General features: G+C 34.2%; 2 protein-coding genes across 2 annotated transcripts; both read left to right on the forward strand.

Moving 5' to 3' along the window:
- The first annotated feature begins 5877 nt into the window (after positions 1–5877).
- Positions 5878–6909, forward strand: LOC140181300 (uncharacterized). Its single transcript, XM_072224836.1, has 2 exons — positions 5878–6672; positions 6838–6909. The coding sequence occupies exons 1-2, from the start codon at positions 5878–5880 to the stop codon at positions 6907–6909; spliced, it is 867 nt and encodes a 288-aa protein (XP_072080937.1).
- An 11515-nt stretch (positions 6910–18424) lies between these two features.
- On the forward strand, positions 18425–20313 carry LOC112769751 (uncharacterized). The gene is made up of 2 exons (XM_025814224.1): positions 18425–19493; positions 19607–20313. The coding sequence occupies exons 1-2, from the start codon at positions 18425–18427 to the stop codon at positions 20311–20313; spliced, it is 1776 nt and encodes a 591-aa protein (XP_025670009.1).
- Positions 20314–20791: the final 478 nt, after the last annotated feature.

Here is a 20791-nt window from a genome sequence, read left to right on the forward strand (position 1 = left end):
TATATATATATATATATATATATATATATATATGTATATATTTTAGTAGTTAACTAATTGGATAAAATAAGGAATGGAGATATAAAAGAGAGAGTTGGAGTAGTATCTATTGTGAAAAAAATAGTAGAATCGCGTCTCAAGTGATTTAGACATATAAGAAGAAGACCGATAGAGTACACAGTCAGGAGGGTGCATGAGATGAAAGATGGATAAGGAGTGAAAGTCAGAGGAAGACCTAAAAAAAACTATCCATGAGATGGTCAAACGAAATCTACATGTAAACGATCTCTCTGTAAACATGATATATGATAGACCTCAATGATATAGTTTAATTTATGTAGTCGGCTCTACCTAATAAGACCGTACAAGACTTTGTTGTTGTATTTTTAGTAATTCGCTCTATTATTTATCCATGTTTGAATAATTTTAGTGAATTAACATATACTAAACTCATCTAACATTTTAAATACCCAAAGAAAAAACGAGAGCTCTTTCTTTCACATTATTTACCATGGCATTTACTCTTTTATCTTTGTATTCTTTTATATACTTTATTAATTTTATTAATTATTATTATTATTTAAGTTGAGGTGGGTTTTTTGTGCACGTGGAATCTTTAGATATATAAAGCCGCAAAATGATGCTTGCACAGATAATTAAGGAGATGAATCTTGGTATAAGTAAAAGGATAATCAAAATTAAAAATGTATTAATTGATGTAATTATCCATTCTAAATATACTACCAACAAAGATGTATTTACATGTATTCAGATGTATTTCTATAATTTTCATGTTATCCCTTTGTCAAAGCTATCTTCGCTTGTCCTAATAAATACATATATTTAGAGTTCTTTTCATATCCATTATTATAGATTACCACTCCGAAATAAAAGAGATCAAAGTAAGAAATTGCATGCACTTCCTCACTTTTCTTTTTTCTTTTTTTACTTGTGTTAATCATGAATTTCTCTTAGATGTGATGTTGAATTATTAGCAACCAACCAACAAAAAGGCACACGTGGAGGAACTTACGTTCATAATACATATATAATATGAACACTAAAAATCATCTACTTTATAAAAATATATTTAATATTTTGTAAAAATATTTGATTATATTATTAGAATTTAATTTTGATGTATTAATTATCTTTCACACCGTGTGAATGATCATCTAAAAGAACGAATATGATTGCACGACTATGTAAAATACGTTATACTATCAATGCATCAAAATTAAACTCATATTATTATTGTAAAAAAGTTTGATTATTTCATTACGATAAATTTTATTATTCTACAAAACATTTAATTATTACAGTGGCAGATTACTTTATTAAAAAATATGTAACAACACTAATTATTTTTAAAATAGCTCAAATAATAGTATATTTCTAAAAAAATGGTTAACGATGGTATAGATATGGACGGTGACAATTTGTTGTTGGTAAAATAGAAAAATGTTAGAGTATTATCAGAATTTTTTATTAAAGAATTTTAGAAGGTTGTTAATTAGTCAATAATGTTTGAAAGTATAGAATAAAATATATTGTTAGATTATTAAACTAAAAAATTAGATTAAAAAATTAAATTAATAATGATTAACTGATGAACAAAAATAATAAATTTAAATAATTTTCTAATATATATATATTTTTTATTTTTGGTTATCATTTATAACTATTAATTAAATTATTTTAATTTAGTAATCCAATAACATATTTAACTTTCACTTTTAAATATTAATAGCTAAAAGTAATAATTTTTTATAATCCTCTAACTTTTTAGAATTAGATATAGAAAAAGTCTAGAACCATCAACTTTGTTAAATTCTGACCAGCATGTAATCAGTAAAGAAAAGTGAACTATTAGATAAAATACACACCAATCTCACACCATTAATATTATCATTGATGACTATTTAATGGCTACAAATTACAAAAATTGCTGCCCCTAACATTTCTCGTAGATATATATCGTTGAAACTAAAACACTTAAGGTCAAATCTACTTTTATGCTTTTTATTGGACGCAAAAAACTTTTCTGTTCACTGCAAAAAAGGCTCTTTATTGATAGCAAAATAGATCTTCTCTCCACGGTTGGATTTTGTATGTTCGAAGGCTCTTCAAAACCTTTTTTTGTTTAAAATTTTAGAGACTTATTACGATACATTTCGTTTTTCAACGATTAAAACAAAATGATGTTTTATCATACCTATGTAATTCAATTTTTTTATTATAAGTAATCGTTATACATATTAAAAATTAATTATCAAATCTATTATTATATATTTGTATATAAATATATATTATTTAATTTATTTTTTAATATATATTTTATACAAAAAAAATTAATTTAGTGATTAATTTTTTATAAGTACGTAGTATTATTAATTTACATATTAAACCTACGTAACAATTTTTTTTTCACCTTTTAACTAACCAAACGTTAAGCTTATTCCTAAACATCTCAAAACCTAGTAAACTAAACAGCTAAGCAAATCCTCAGAGTCTAAAACTATACATGGAATTATTCATAAAAATTTTCATCTCATAGTTAGGTACTCCTAGTAAGGAACACATCCTAACGTTAAAATTTGAAGAGACACGGGGAGCTAGAAATAACAAAATTATAATTAATATAAAGAATTTGAGTGGCCACTAAGGATGTATATGGCGGATGAAATCGAGTTTATTCTAATTTAGATCCGATCTTAAATATATATCTGAGTCTATTTTTTAGATTCGGTCCTATATCTGATAAAATCTAAAAATTTTCGGGTCATAATTATACTGAGTCTAAATTGGATAAAAATTTAACCTTTAAAGCTTTAACAATAATTTATAAAAAACTTATTTATGATACACTTATTGATATCCATATCTTTGAACTCTTTGATCTATTTTTCAATTTAACCAGTATGATATAAAAACAAAACAATAAATTTATAATTAATATAACATAATATTGTAATTAATTTAAAACATATATATCTTTTTTAGTTTTTTTAGGGTACACATGGATCGAATGAAATCGAGTTTGCCTTGATTCGGTCCCAATTCTAAATAATAATCGGGTCTATTTTTAAAATCTTATCCGACTTTAGACCCGATAAAATCACACCAAATTAATCTTTAAAATGTTCCGATTCAGACCATGTCTTCGAACCGAACCAAATCATATATACCCCTAGTGCTCACCACCTACTATAACAAGAAGGAAGCTTCACCCCTTATCTCTCTACTAGTAGATGCCATATATAAGACTTATTTGGTGATAGATAAAAAACATTTTGCTAATATATTCGATGTCATATGTGATAAAACTTATATATATATATTTTGTTAAAAACATTTTTAAATTAAAGTTTAGTGTACATTTATCTTCAATATCTGATATACACAAATTCATCTTTACATGGCTTATTTTGAGTTTATACTCATCTAATAACAAAGAATTAAAAAAATAAATAAATTTTATTATTTATTGATATATCTTATTTTAAATATTTATATTTTTTTATTATATTACTTATTTCGTTATCATTAATAAAATAATAAAAATACATGAACCTTCTTATCATAGTCAATGTGATATGTTATAAACAAATATAACATATTTCATTATCTCTGCAAGCGAAATTATCCTGGTGAAAACCACCCGATCTGATGACCTCATAAGTGACTTAAAAAGCGTGTTCATCTCTCTCCGACGACACGGTATGAGGCTCAATCCGTTTAAGTGTGTCTTTGTCATGGAAGTAGGGAAATTTTTGGGGTTCATGATAACCCAAAGAGGGGTGGAGGCCAACCCAGAAAAGTGTGAAGCAATACTCCAAATGAAGAGTTCGGGGTGCATCAAAGACGTCACCCTAATCATAGTTCTCACATCACCTATACACCCGACTGACTTGAGCGTCGGAGTGTTATCGCAGGTGACACCCCCCTCCACCTGAAGTTCTCGGAAGCTCGGCTGTCCCATCGTTCACACCTCAACCTGAAGGCAGGCGGAAACCCACGTATCCATTCCAGAGACCTCCACGAACCGACTGGTAATCCGACTTACCGAACATTGGCGCCGTCTGTGGGGACCCTGTGGGAACTCTAGCCAACATGGATTTTGTTTTGGTTTCTGGCGTGGACGACGGCAGGGCCGGGACCCGCGGGGAGGGAATAGATCCCCGAGGCAGTGGGGTAGCCGCCGGAGCCCCCGTTTGCAAAGGCAGCAGATCTCCCCCACGACACACAGAGGGACGACCCTTTGGAGGACAGGCAGCGACAGTGCCAGGATAATACAAGAGTTGCGCCACAGGGTGCAGAACTTGGAGCGAGAAGTAGCCAACCGTGAAAGTCGTCAGCCCACTCCTAGCCAGGAGCCTTCCCGATCCACTCAAAGGGGAGAAAGGAGTCTCCGAAGGAGCCGCTCCAGGCGCACCTCGAGCCCTCAGACAGAATCAGAAAGCCAGGAGAGCAGAGGGGTGCCAAGGAGAAGGCGAGACCCGCTGGTCTACAACCGATTGCCAACGAGAGACACCGAAAAAGAAGACTGGGAAAGCGACGGAGGACGAAGAAGAAGAACCCAACCACAACAAGTGCGCCGCCGAGAAAGGATAAGGAGAGGCCGGTCTAACAGAGAACACGGCAGGGAAAGGCAACCGGTGGTCATGGGGCAACCCCTTTCCACCACTCGATCCTCGGAGTATGACTACTGAAGCACTTTGACAAGCCGACATATATGAGGTACGACGATACTCAAGATCCCCAAGAACATCTAACGGCCTTCGAGGCTAGGATGAACCTGGAAGGGGTAGGCAACGAAGTGAGATGCCGGGCTTTCCCGGTAACCTTAGCTGGGTTGGTGATTCGTTGGTTTAATGCCCTCCTCCAGGGCTCCATAACCAAGTTTGCCGACATCAATCGCTCTTTCTTGGCCCAGTTCACCACGTGCATCGCCAAAGTAAAACACCCGATTAACCTGCTAGGGGTGACGCAGCGAAACGACGAGCCGACCAGAAAATACCTGGACAGATTCAATGATGAGTGCCTTGAGATAGACGGCTTAACTAATTCGGTGGCCAGCTTGTGCTTGACCAACGGTCTGCTAAATGAGGATTTCAGAAAACACCTCACCACCAAGCCCATCTGGACAATGCAGGAAATTCAGAACATATCCAGAGAATACATTAATGATGAAGAGGTAAGTCAGGTCGTGGCAGCCAATAAATGGCAACCTGCATACCCTAATGTCGGCCCATCCGGTGGCGGAGAGAGGTCTAAGGAACACTCCAGAGACAGAGGAACGGCCAAGACTTTCAAACCCTTTTTCCGTGTTGGGAAGTTCACCAACTATACCCCCCTAGCGGCTCCAATTATCGAGGTTTATCAGCAAATCGCCGACAAAGGCATCTTGTCGAAGCTCGGATAGCTCAGGGATAGGATGGGAGGAAACAAGAACCTCTATTGTGATTATCACAAGGGATATGGCCACAAGACCCAAGACTGCTTCGACCTGAAGGATGCCCTGGAGCAAGCCATCCGAGAAGGAAAGCTGGCTGAGTTCGCCCACCTAATAAGGGAACCTAGGAGGAGGGATCGATCAACCGAGGACAAAAGCCACGCCGTAAAGCAGAGACGGGAACCCGAGGAGGACGCGGAGCGTGCCCTCACCGTGGTAAATATGGTGATTGGAAGGGATGTCCCTCCCAGGTCGAAGTCGGCCAGTAAGAAGGACGCCAAGGTTCTAGCTATGTCCTCTGGCCCTGCACCGACCTCTCGATATCTTTCGGCCCCGAGGATCAATAGTTTGATTAGGTTGCGGAGAATCCGCCAATGGTGATCACGGCCAGGGTGGGCACCGGCCTAGTAAAGAGGATCTTGATGGACACATGGGCTGATTCCAATATCATGTTTCGCAATGTATTTGATGCCCTGGGCCTACGAAACGCCGACCTCAGAGGTCACCAACACGGCGTGGTAGGCCTAGGCGATAACTTCATCAAGCCAGACGACGTAATTTCCCTCCCGGTCTCCATAGGCGGAGGCAGGGGGAAGAGGTCGCTAATGGCGGAGTTCGTGGTCTTAAGGGATTCCATGGCCTACAATCTCATCCTGGGGAGGAAGACCATCAACGAATTTGGGGAGGTGATCTCCACCAAGCTATTGCTAATGAAGTTTGTTGCTGATGATGGATCAGTTGGGACCATCAGGGGAGACCTAGAGACGGCGGTCGCATGCGACAACACTAGCCTCTCCTTGAGAAAGAAGTCTAAAGAAGCATCCGGCATTTTTCTTGCCGATTTGGATGCCAGAGTTGACGATAAGCCCAGGCCGGAACCAGAGGGGGACCTGGAAAAGTTCAGGGTCGGTGACTCGGAAGAGAAGTTTACTTTCGTAAACAAAAACCTACCCCACGACCTGAAAGAGCCCCTGATGAAGATGATCAAAGCGAACGGCGACTTGTTTGCCTGGACCCCGGCCGACATGCCAGGCCTAGACCCCCAACTCATATCCCACCATCTGGCCGTGAAACCGGAGGCTAGGCCGGTGGCTCAAAGGAGAAGGAAAATGTCCCAAGAACGAGCAGAGGAGGTGGCCAAGCAGACGGCCAGCCTCCTAGAAGCCGGATTTATCAGGGAACTCGACTACTCGACTTGGCTGTCGAACGTAGTCTTGGTCAGAAAGCCCAATAAAAAATGGAGAATGTGTGTAGATTATTCCGACCTTAACAAAGCATGTCCTAAGGACTCCTACCCCCTCCCCAACATAGATGCCCTCGTTGACGCGGCCGCGGGATATCGGTATCTGAGCTTCATGGACGCTTACTCTGGCTACAATCAGATACCGATGCACCGGCCAGACGAAGAGAAAACGACATTCATAACGCCAGGGGAACGTATTGCTACAAGGTAATGTCGTTTGGGCTGAAGAATGCGGGAGCCACGTACCAAAGGCTGATGAACAAGATATTCAGCAACCTCATAGGCAAAACGGTGGAAGTATACGTGGACGATATCCTGGTGAAAACCACCCGATCTGAGGACCTCATAAGTGACTTAGAAAGCGTGTTCATCTCTCTCCGACGACACGGCATGAGGCTCAATCCGCTTAAGTGTGCCTTTGCCATGGAAGCAGGGAAATTCTTGGGGTTCATGATAACCCAAAGAGGGGTGGAGGCCAACCCAGAAAAGTGTGAAGCAATACTCCAAATGAAGAGTCTGGGGTGCATCAAAGACGTCACCCTAATCGTAGTTCTCACATCACCTATACACCCTACTGACTTGAGCGTCAGAGTGTTATCGCAGGTGACACTCCCTCCACCTGAAGTTCTCGGAAGCTCGGCTACCCCATCGTTCACACCTCAACCTGAAGGCAGGCGGAAACCCACGTATCCATCCCAGAGACCTCCACGAACCGACCGATAACCCGACTTACCGAACGAAATAAGTATATAACTATTTTGAATATTTCTTGTTGTCAGTAACTAACGAGATATGTGTCTTTTTACCTTGTTATCTTATCACTGATAAGTAACAAGTGAAAAAAGAAATTAAATAATTTAAAAAGGAGTATATTGGTTAATAAATAATTTATTTCATTTATTAAAAAATCCAATAATAAATGAGTAAAAAAAAAACTTGTGTGCCATATATCGTTGAAATCAACCCTAAACTCTTTCAGCTAATCTTGTTGACTCTGGATATATGATAGGATGTGATGATTTGGTTGACTAACTTTATATTTTGTTAGGAGAGAAATGAAGCTTCACTTTCTTGCATATATATCCTCTATATCATGCAATTAATGCCCCTAAAATTCCATGCATTGTACTTTGTAATTGCATATCACTATCATATCGGAAAGATACACTTAAACAGAACAAAAGGGGTGACTGGTGAGTCATCAAAACTAGAGCTTAAGAAAGGCAATCAGAGTTGTATTAACCCCTTTCTTTTGCTTAACCTTATACAGAATTAATGAGACAAAAATCTATGTTGCTTTCACTAATTGGACTTTTTTTTTAATGACAATTTGTTTGTAAATGTAGATCACTTGCCAATTCTTAGGAAGAGGACAAGAGTGCGTTTAACAGCACACAAAATCAATCACCGCCATAAGTTAATGTCATCACTAGCATAATGTAAGTATTAATTAACGGAAGTGAGGGCAATAATGTCATTTTATTGTTTATTCAAAACCCTCCTTTTTCTTTTTGTTCAACTTTTTCTATAATCTATGTAGCATGATCAAGGTCTATTTGTAGGTCTTCAAATATTTTGGATATATGATTATATCTAAGAGAAATTTTACAGCACCAACAAAATTTATTGTGTTATCAATTAGACAATAACATTTAAAAATATAAATTAAAAATATATTATTAAATTATTAAATTAAAAAATTAAATTAATAACTAAAAATATTACCAAAAAATAATAAATTTTACTAATTTTTAAATTTTTGTCTATATCTAATCTGATTTTAAATAATCTTCTTCAACCTTATTTTATTATATATAGCTAGCTAGCTTCTATAGCTACTTGCTACTCTCGCTAGTGACATTAGTTTAGTTCAATTATTAAGTGATGTAATTATATGGAGTGAACTATTAATTATTCAATCTTTTGTCTATTTTTTAAAATGATAATGTGATTTTTTAAGATAAAAACAATCCACTTCGATCTCTATTTTCTATTTTTGTGATACAACACGATTTTTGTGGATATTTTCCATCAATTCTGAACAAAAAATACTGATATGTCAGGTTCAAAAATAAACAGAAATTTAATTGTCTCTAAATTTAAATTGATTAAGAATTTATTCGTCCTTATTCTTTAAATAATATATTTTTTAAATTATTTTTTATTTATTATATTAATATTTTTTAATAAATTATTAAATATATGATGTAATAAGTACAAATTAATTAATAAAATATATTTAAATTTAAAAATATTATTTATTATGAAACTAAATAAATAATTTTTAAATATAATTTTTAAATATATAAATAATAAACATTAAAATACAGTTAATATATTAATAATAATAACCCTATAATATACTGAAAAAAATATAACTCAATAACTATAAAGTCTAATATTATATGAAAATAAAGAATGAGAAAAAACATGTCTCGATAACTATATATTTGACATTATTTTTTATAATTATCTACTTAATTAATATACTAAAATTGAATTTTTTTCAACTAATTGAAGTGAGGTGTCTGTTGAGTTTAGAGGATTAACTTATGATTAAGATTATGACTAAACATTATTGGGTTATTATCCAATTGTTTGTATGATGTATTTTGTTCAGTGTGCAGAAAATAAATTAATCACATTTACCCAAAAAAAATATAACAAGCACAAATGACATCTGACCCACCTACACACAATCATGGTCCAAAAATTATTTGCTTCATCATAAATGTTTTCCATCAGAACAAAAACAAAAAATATAAAAAAGAAAAAAAATAATTGGCCCAAGAAACAAATGTTCAAACCCAAATGCACACTCAATGGTCCAAGGATATATATAATTACTAACCCCATGATAAAAAAAAGATATATATAATTACTACCATCACAAATAATTCTTGATTGAAACAAACAAGCCTCTAGCCAAATAATGAAAGATAGAAATCAAGTCCATAATCAAACCAAAGTCCAAAAGTGGTCAACATTCAAATTTATTCATTCACTTAGACAAAAACTAAGCGATTCAAATTCCATTTCATTGGAACCATCACATGACATTATTTCATTCATTTAAACCATTCACTTCACACACCAAACCAAAATTCTTTCTTCTCTCTTATCTTTCTTTAACGTCACATCACTTTGAAGCAAGAAGAAAGAAAATGAAAGTTCAGGCACTAAGGTTCGGTGAAGAACAAAAGGGTTGTTACTAATTTCAAGCAAGTTTCAGAACTACAATAAGAGGGAAGATTTTATCAGAAAAAAAAAATCACAAAAAGGTAATTTCCCTATTTATGCTTCATCAAGGATTATTGAAGAAATCAACTGGATCACAAGCACCGTTCTAAAAATATGAAGAAAGTGAAGTCAATGGTGTTTTGCTTGGAATTTACGGTCAAAAAATAAACTTAGGGCCAAAGCAAGAACGCATGGCTCAGATTCAAGATTTTTGAAGAAAAAGGTTGAAAGAGAAGATTGAAGGTATGGTTGCATGTCACTGCTTCTACCCTCTCTTTTCTTCGTGAATTCCGTTGCTGCATCTGTGTATTGGGAAAAGAGAACCATAGTGTGCTGAAGAATATTTTAAGCCCTGGAAGCTTCACTCCTCTATAATAGTGGTGAACGACCAAGGATTGAGGCAATGAGTGAGAGCACACGTTTGAGTTTCCATAGCTCTTTGAACTGTTTATTCTTCTCTTTCATGGTCATTGAATATTTCTTTTTCTCAATTTAGTCTGTCTGTATTTTATTGGTAAAAGATAAAATGTGAGATTTTGTAAGAAAAAGCCAATGAGTGAAAAAAGACAGAGAGTTAAACTTGGAGAAAAAATCATAGTTATCTCAGAAATCCTTTGTATGTATTTCTGTTTTGCTATCATGATCCTGTGGGGATTCCTTTACAGGTTGGGTTAGCACTTGACTGTTGAAAGTTAGGTGGAGTCTTAGTCAAGTTCAGGTTGGGTTAGAATCTAGACTTGTCCCAGATAGGATTTGGTAGATTTTAGGGAGAATTGGTGAATGTAATTCTGTTGGAAGATAGTGAAATTCTGTCACTATTGTGATGGAGACTGGATGTAGGTTACATTGCACTGGGTAGCCAAACCAAGATACATCTGTGTGTCATTCTTTCTCCTCTACTCTATTTCTATTTTTGTTGCTCAGGAGATAAAAGTAAAGTGTCTCTCAACTCAACGTGAGACAAAAGCAAAAATATCTCCTAAGATTCTTTGAGAAAGCTAAAAGTAATATTCAGCAAGAAAGGAAGCTAAAATTCAGTGTCAATTCCTTGTGAATTCTTTTTCCCTCCGAAATAAAAGTACTATTCTCTTTTCTAAGTTTATTTTAGAAAAATATCATTATTATAATTATATTATAATTATATTACAATTAGCATTTAATAGATAATAATGCATAATTATACTAATTTAAGAAAATATCTTTATTATAATTATATAAAATTAATATTTAATGCATTATCAATTAATAAAATTAAAGTGGGATGTCAATTCCTCATGAATTCATTTTTTTTCTAATATGAAAGCATTATTTTTTCTTCTAAATTTATTTTAGAAAAATATCTTTATTATAATTATATTATAATACTACAATTATATTATAATTAGTATTTAATAAATAATGCATGTATATGATTATACTAATTTAAAAAATATCTTTATTATAATTATACAAAATTAATATTTAATGCATTATTAAACTAATTATCAATCGAGAATACTTTTAATCATTTTAATTATATTGATACAATTCTAGATCTCATTCATTTTGCAATAATTTTATTAGTGGCAAGTTATTACGTTAATGGTGATCCATTTATAATAATAATAGATATCAATAATTAAATGCTAAAATAATTGTCAAACATTGTCTACCTAACTTCAATTAGTTAACAAATTTAATTTTAGTTGCTATGTTTTATTTTTTATATAATTATATTAATTGTCAATCATTATACATCAAATTAGCATTTAATACACAATTATGTTAATTGTCAATACTTTTTTATAATTATACATCAAATCAGCATTTAATACATAATTATGTCAATTGTCAATAATTTTAATTTTCAATCACTGTAATATAATTTTAAATTAATCGTAATTTCCGACAAGTTGATATTGATATCTACCTTAAAAAATTAAAACAAAAATATATGATAAAAAATAGTTAAGAAATAATCATAATTTTCGGCAAGTTGATATTGATATCGATCTACCTTAAAAATTAAAAAATTAATTAGTTGGTTGTCGTTACGAGAATGACTCTAATCTATATGTATTTAAGAACTAGAATAGATTAAATATTATTTAAGTAATTTAGTTCTAATATTGGTATTTGATTAAATTAGTTTTGGATTTCTTTAAATTTCAATTGTTACCTCAATTTATATATTATGATTATTCTTCTTTAATATGTTATTTTTAAATTTTTCATTATGAAGTTTTTTTCTTTTTTTGGTTTTTTAAGTTATTTTTATTTCTATTTTTATTTGCTCTCAGTATAACTAAGAAAAATAAAATAGTTAAGTTAAAAAAATTGTAAATAATAAATATTATTTTTTATATGACAATTATTTTAATCATGTAAAATTATTGTAAACAAATAATAAAATAATTAATAATAGGGTACGAATAAATTAACAATAATATTTATTAAAAGTTTTACACGTCTAATAATATTTTTAGTTGTATTTAAATTTTAATGATAATTTTAAATAAATTTTGATCATAAGTTTAACTTACTTATTTTATATAATATAATAAATACATTAAAAATTATATCATTTTTTATAGAATACAAAATTTTTACTCTATATTATTTGACAATTATTTATTTATTTAATATTATGTCTTTTTTTTTCTCTTTTTTAACTCTTTAGATAATATGTATACTAAGCAAGCTAAGTATCTTCATTGAATTAATCATAAAGATTAATAAAATATAATGGCATAATTTTTATCTAATTATAATAAATATTTCCATTAGAAATATTGCGTAATTATTTATATATATATATATATATATATATATATATATATATATATATATATATATATATCAATCATGTAAAAGATTCATAATTCTAACATAGTTCTTCTTCTATTTTTTTACAATTATTATCATTTAAAAGATTCATAATTCTAACATAGTTTTCTTCTATTTTTTTTCATACCTAATGGCTACTAGTTATGATTTTATCAATAGTATTATTTATGGTAGATTATATGATGAAAAAATTTGAAAAATAAATGCAAGAATTATAAGGTTATGAAAAATCCCATCCAAATTTGACAAGAGCAAGACGGCTTATATAGAAATGGTTTTAATGGATGATAAGGTTAGTTGATTATTTTTTATGATTCTTTCAAGTGATGGTAGGTCTAATTTATAAATATTTTTAATAGCTTTATAAGTGCTAATAAATTTTATATTTAATTTGTTTTACAGTGTAATAATAAAATTTATTATTCAATCATGAGTAATTTGGCAAAGATGTTTGAGAATGAATTGATTGAGGGAAGGGTTTATGTCTTCTCAAATTTTGTGATTGAGAAATCAAACAGAATTTATCTTCCAACTGTATACGTGTGTAGAATAACTTTTAAGAAGGAGTCACGTATAGTAAATATGGTCGATGATCGTAAAGTTTCTTACAATCATTTTAATTTTTTTACTCATTCTAATATATTGAAACAAACAAATGAACCGTCTAACTTATTTGGTACGTAATTAATTTGTATTAACCTACACAAAATTATTTTTCTTTTAATTTGTGCCAATAAATTATATAATAGCATCATTTTATTGATAACATAAATTTTAACATTTAATTTATGCAAATATTTGAAATTGTATTGTGACTTTTTTTAAAGGTATATCCTTTTATTAATATATTATTAGTTTTATCGTTTAGTATAAAATAAATTGATAAAATCTCTATAATTTATAAGTAATTTATTATATTATTAATTTATTTGTCCTTAATTTGATACTTTTAAATCGTTTTTTTTTTCAATTAGATGTTATTGGACTCTTGACAAAAAAAGAAGAGCTTATATCATGGTAAAAAACAGGGAGAAGTAGGGCCATTACATTGTAGTTGAGTTCATGATTTGCAGTATGTAAAATTTTAATATTTCATAACAAATTTTTTTTGTAACAATTATTTATTCATATGCAAAATCTTTTCTTTTTCATGATATATTACTACGTATTTCTCTTAATTTTCGCTTTAATTTAGAAATGAAGAAAAAATAAAGTGCACACTATAAGATCAATTTCTAACCCAATTACTCAATTATCTATGTGATCATTAAACAACTAAATACATACTTATTCTCCAATTTGTAAAACTTAACAAATACATTGGTAAGCATATTGGTTTAACATTTTATTTAATATATTTGTTTATGTTATATCTGTAATTATATTATATCTATTTTTATGTATATGTCTTTTTAAAAAATACTCTTAGTATTAGTACTTAGTGTATTAAATAACTATTTTAAAATTAACTGTAACATACGATAAAAAATAAAAATTAAACTAAATAGATATTACAAACACAAACACATGCACAATCCATTTAACTCGGCTCTAAACACAATCACAACAAAGAACACCCTAACCCACCCATTTAACTACATCACCTATTTTTCATAAATCTGCTTAGTAATTCCCCTCTTTTTTTGACCAGATCATGAAATTCATCATAATTGGAGTCTAATTGCTACTTGTTACAATCAAACCCACAAACAACCTAAACCCAAATAAGTGAACAAACCTAGCGGCCACTCAACGACGTAAAGAATAAACCTGTCGCAACGTCACGTGCTCGCCATCGCCGCCCACCTGTTGCGCCGTCACTTGCCCACCATTAGAGTAGATTAATAAAAACGATTAATAACTACATTAGAGTTAATACACGTAACACTAGATTAAGAAAAAACGAACAATACATGACATATTACTTTTTTATTAATCAAATGATTACAATTCAAATTAATTTTAACAAAACAATTTAAAATTATAATTTCAATTTTATCACGTACATGATACGAGTTATTATACTTGTTATTTTTATATTTATGATAAATTTTGATCATTTGAATAAAAATTTTAAATGTTTGATATCTTAAATTTTTTTTTAAAATAATAAAATATGACTTAACAAGTAAATATAAAAATTAAATAACTATATAATAATTATATATCTAGATATTTAAATAAAAAAAAATCTTTTAGTAAATTTTCAACAACTCAAAAATTAACGTAACAAAAGATATACGAATATTATTACAATATAACTAATAAATTTTAATAAGATAGACATCAATATATTATACTAATATATCAAATCAAATTAATATTATTTTGATTCTTTTACATTTAATATTTACTATAAATATAAAGATTAAAGAGTACAATGAGTAATGATTAGAGATATAAGTAAAAAAGAAAATATATCAATTAAAATTAAACATTCTTAAATTATTGAAATTAAATAATTTTTGACATTTATTTTAATATTTAATTAAATTTAATTTCTTTGTAATGAGATTGATCCACAATCTTTTAATAATTTTTGTCATATATTGCTTAACAAATTTTAATAATTAATACCTAAAATAAATAAATTAAATAACAACTGAAAAGAAATTTTTAACAAATGCCAGAAATAGAAATAGAAGGAATTGGTAAATAATAATAACAATAATAATAATAAATATAAATTTATATTTAAAAATAGTGTTTTATTTTTAAAAAAAAATTCACGAAAAATTGACACCTCATTTTTATTTATTAGAAAAAAAAACTTAACTTTAATAGATTAAGTAGATAGATAGATAGATAGATAGATAAACTAGCTAGTGTGTATTCTCGTGCAATACATAAAATTATATAAAAAATTTTATTAGAAAAAACTAAATATTATTATAAATATATAGTAATTATTATTATAAATATTTTATAAAGTTATAATTAAAGTCAAAATTTAACGATTTTTAAATATTAAAAATAATTAGTATTTGTCTTAACTAATTTGGGTTGGTAAAGTGATCATCTTATTGTTTGCTTAAGTCGGTATTAGGAATTTGAATCCTACCTTATGTGTGTACCAATTTGTTGTTAGTGGCAGACCTTTAATAAAAGGAGCATCAATATGTGGTGGATTAATCCTTGACTTGTTAAGTTAGGAAATAATGTAGAAAAAAATAGTATTTGTCTTTGAAGTAGAACAATTTCTCATTAGTAGCGATACTTATGGAGATTTGGCTTTTTTAAATTTACCTCAAACAATTTTATTTATTGGTATCATATTCATTCTTGAAGTCAAAATTATACTATTAATGTTGTTACGTATTAATAATTCACATTTTATGACATAATTTCTAAGTTTCTAAACTTATGGATACCATTACAAAAGCTATTAAATTTATTAATATTTTTTAGTAACATTCCTTGAACACTATGTTGAGTATTAGTTATTACGAAAAAAAAAAATCAAAGAAATTTGGTTGAGAAAAGATTTAAAACTTTCTCTGTGATGACATGTTATACGAACAAAGAAGATTACTGTAAATAGAAGAAAAAAAATTACTGTAAATAGAAGATAACTATAAATCAAGTATACATGACGAAAATAATATATATTTTTTCTTCATTTTAAAATAATTATTGTTACGGATCCGGCCCACGGATCCTACACCCAGAACGGTCCCCGAACCCGGCTACCAGGGTCCGACCTGCTTCGCCCTTCCAGAAGGCTCGGAACCAGCCCACTAGAGCTCCTAACCAACTTTCGAATTCAAACGTCTCCCTTATCTTAGCCAAATAAGATAAGATAAGATATTCACCATCACCTATAAATAGAGGACCCAGGTCCCTCTAGGTATTCATTCATTTCTCACACTTTCTACCTCCTAGATCCATTCTGACTTGAGCGTCGGAGTGTCTTTGCAGGTACCACCCCCTATTGCTCTAGGCAAGTGATCCGGCATCTGCCTCAACCCGCAAGTTCTCGATCCATCTCTCAACCCGTACCAGAGACATCTTGTACATTGGCGCCGTCTGTGGGGACTTCGCAACGTTGTGGCAGCATGGCGGATAACCCAGAAGAGCAATCATCAAACTCAGATTTTTTGGGTGTAGCTGAGAGCAAAAAGGAATAATATTTTCTTAACTTGCATCATCTTTGCAGGGATAACACACCTTCGCCCTACTCCAACGGCGAAATCCCAAAGGAATAATATTTTCTTAACTTGTATCACCTTTGCAGGGATAACACACCTTCGCCCTACTCCAACGGCGAAATCCCAAAGGAATAATATTTTCTTAACTTGCATCATCTTTGCAGGGATAACACACCTACACCTTCGCCCTACTCCAACGGCGAAATCCCAAAGGAATAATATTTTCTTAACTTGCATCACCTTTGTAGGGATAACACACCTTCGCCCTAATCCAACGGCGAAATCCCAAAGGAATAATATTTTCTTAACTTGCATCACCTTTGCAGGGATAACACACCTTCGCCCTACTCCAACGGCGAAATCCCAAAGGAATAATATTTTCTTAACTTGCATCATCTTTGCAGGGATAACACACATTCGCCCTACTCCAACGGCAAAATCCCAAAGGAATAATGTTTCCTTAACTTGCATCACCTTTGCAGTGATAACACACTCTCGCCCTACTCCAACGGCGAAATCCCAAAGGAATAATGTTTCCTTAACTTGCATCACATTTGCAGTGATAACATACCTTCGTCCTACTCCAACGGCGAAATTCCAAAGGAACAATGTTTCTTCGACTTGCAATCACCTTCTTAGTGATAACACTCTTTATGCACCATCGCCCTATTCCAACGGTGAAATTCTAAATCCTCCGAGCCCAAAGTCTCACATCCCTTTAGTGGGATACCTCCACCTCTTGGACCCTCTCATTCACCACTCCCCTCATTCGTCCCTCCAAGCGCCATGGCCCCATCTTCTCCCTCTATTTTGGCTCCATGCCCACCGTTGTTGCTTCTTATTTTGAACTCTTCAAACTCTTCCTCCAAACCCACGAGGTCACCTCCTTCAACACCAGGTTCCAAACCTCTGCCATCCGCCGCCTCACCTATGACAACTCTGTCGCCATGATCCCCCTTCGGACCTTACTGAAAATTCATAACGAAGCTCATCATGAACGACCTCCTTAAACGCTACCACCCTGGCCAAGCTCAGACCTCTCAGGAGCTAAGAGATCAAGAAAGTTCTCAAGGTTCTTACATAGATGCGGGGGACAGCCAAATCGTGGCGGCATGACGGAGAACCTCGAGGAACAATCCTCCACCCAACACCCCAACTCCCGAACTCCAAGATAACACTCCTCCCACCCACGGGAGGATAATAAGCGCGGCACATCGCCAACCAACCCCAACCCAGCAACAACCAAGAGAGGACAACCGTCCCCCACTGAAGCTCGGCCACCCGACGGCCTAGGAGAGAAGGCGGTCCAGATAATCCAAGAGCTGTGCCTCAGGGTGCAAGACCTCAAAGGCCGAGTTACACCCAAAGAAAAGCACAACGCCGAAAAAAAACGGAAGTCACGAAACCTCTAGATCAAGATCTCGCCATGAAACCAGGCACGGTGGATCGCCAGAACGGCGACATGCCAAGAGATACAATCGCAACATCTGCCGTGACCACGGACATGACAGGATGCCTGAACGACAACACAGCAAAAGGTATGATCGCAGCGTCCCACGCAACCCGGCTCATCAACATGAAACGGACAACGACCGACGACATCAAGAGGCCAAACGCACAAGAAGTGACCACGTGATAATGGGAGCCATTCCCTTCACTGAAAGAATCCTAAAAGCAAAACTCCCTAAAGGCTTCGACAAACCTACGGATATGAAGTACGACGGAACCAAGGACTCCCAGGAGCACCTAACGGCATTCAAGGCCAGGATGAACCTGGAAGGGGCCACTGACGCGGTCCGAGGTAAGGCCTTCCCAGTAACCCTAGCCGGGCCAACGATTAAATGGTTCAATGCCCTCCCCAACGGATCCATAACTGGCTTCCACGATATCTCACGGAAGTTCATGGCCCAATTCACCACCAGAATTACCAAAGCTAAACACCCCATCAGCTTATTAGGGGTCACACAGAAACAAGACGAATCCACACGAAAATACCTGGACCGCTTCAACAATGAATGCCTAACGATTGATGGACTCACGGATTCCGTCGCAAGCCTCTGTTTAACCAACGGGCTCATGAACGAAGACTTCCGCAAACACCTCACCACCAAGCCAGTATGGACCATGCACGAGATCCAAAACGTCGCCAGAGACTACATAAACGACGAGGAGGTTAGCCAGGTCGTCGCCGCCAATAAACGGCAACACGGCAACACTCCACACGGCAACCCGACTTCCCGCCATAATCCGATGCCCAGAGAAAGTCAAAGAGACCAACCCAAACAAACCAACACAAACCGACCACCCAGGATCGGGAAATTCTCGAACTACACCCCCCTGACAGCCTCGATTACCAAGATATACCACCAGATAGCGGATCGGGGTATTATCCCGAAAGCCCGACAACTCAGAGAAAGAACGGGCGGCAACAAGACCCTTTACTGCGACTACCACCGAGGTTACGGGCACAGGACACAAGATTGTTTCGACCTTAAAGACGCCCTCGAACAAGCTATAAGAGACGGAAAACTCCCAGAGTTTGCCAAATCATCAGAGAACCAAAACGCGCAGAAAAAGACAGGTCGCCTAAGAGGGAAAGACGCAACCCGAGAAAACAAAAACAACCTCCCAGGGAAAGTCCAGAAGACGACCCGACCATAGTAGTAAATGTCATCACGAGCAAGGATGTGTCAGGCAAGTCAAGATCAACACTAAAAAAGGACCTCAAAGTCTTGGCTGTCAGAGATCAAGCCCCAGCTGCCACAGCCAACAAAGCGATAACTTTCTTGCCCGAGGATTGCCAGCATAGCACCTCGGCCGAAGACACACCTTTCGTCATCTCGGCGAGAATCGGAACAGGACTAGTTCGGAGAATACTGGTGGACACCGGTGCAGACTCCAACATCCTCTTTCGAGGTGCCTTCGACAAGCTCGGGCTCCGCAACGAAAATCTCCAAACACACCGCAATGGTGTCACGGGACTCGGAGACAACTTCCTCAAGCCAGACGGTTCCATCATTCTTCCCCTTACCATAGGGACGGGAAGCCAGAGGAAGACAATCCTGTCCGAGTTCGTGGTCCTCAAGAACTCCACCGCTTATAACGTCATCCTCGGAAGAAAAACAATCAACGACCTCTTCGCCGTCATCTTTACCAAATACCTTCTAATGAAGTTCACGGCAGAAGATGGCTCCGTCGGAACCATCCACAGAGACCGGGAAACCGCGGTAGAATACGACAACATCAGCACTAGCCCTACGCAAGAGATCCCGAGACGCGGCAGGCATCTTCCTTTCCGATCTCGATGCACACCAAAATTCACGCAGAACCATGGGAGGAAACGACAAAGAAGCAAAGTAGGGCCTTGCAGACAAGGTCAGGAGTATAGCACACCTACGTGAGCTAGCCCTAAAATAGAGAATAAGCCTAAGGTACAATGGCAGCACGGTACGACGAGACTTCGGACCAGGAGACCTCGTCTTATGGCAAAACAACATCGGTCTACCCACTCCCAATAAAACGGATTTCCAAATAATAAAACGGATATCTAAATAACAAAACGGATATCCAAATAACAAAACGGATATCCGAATAACAAAACGGATATCCAAATAATAAAATGGATATCCAAATAAGCAAACGGCTACTCGGGAATCGATCACCCCGAAGCCAATAAAACGGATATCCAAATAAGTAAACGGCTACTCGGGAATCAATCACCCCGAGGCCAACAAAATGGATATCCAAATAATAAAACGGATATCCAAATAAGCAAACGGCTATCCGGGAATCGATCACCCCGAAGCCAATAAAACGGATATCCAAATAATAAAACGGATATCCAAATAAGTAAACGGCTACCCGGGAATCGATCACCCC

The sequence above is a fragment of the Arachis hypogaea genome, chromosome 18 (genome assembly GCF_003086295.3).
Source record: "Arachis hypogaea cultivar Tifrunner chromosome 18, arahy.Tifrunner.gnm2.J5K5, whole genome shotgun sequence".
Taxonomy (NCBI): domain Eukaryota; kingdom Viridiplantae; phylum Streptophyta; class Magnoliopsida; order Fabales; family Fabaceae; genus Arachis; species Arachis hypogaea.

Coding starts and splice junctions, on each gene's coding strand:
- LOC140181300 (XM_072224836.1), top strand. CDS start 5,878: ATGGACACATGGGCTGATTCCAATATCATGTTTCGCAATGTATTTGAT. Junction 6,673..6,837: donor GGCTGTCGAACGTAGTCTTG/GTCAGAAAGCCC, acceptor GGCTACAATCAG/ATACCGATGCACCGGCCAGA.
- LOC112769751 (XM_025814224.1), top strand. CDS start 18,425: ATGCCTGAACGACAACACAGCAAAAGGTATGATCGCAGCGTCCCACGC. Junction 19,494..19,606: donor AAACGCGCAGAAAAAGACAG/GTCGCCTAAGAG, acceptor AGGATGTGTCAG/GCAAGTCAAGATCAACACTA.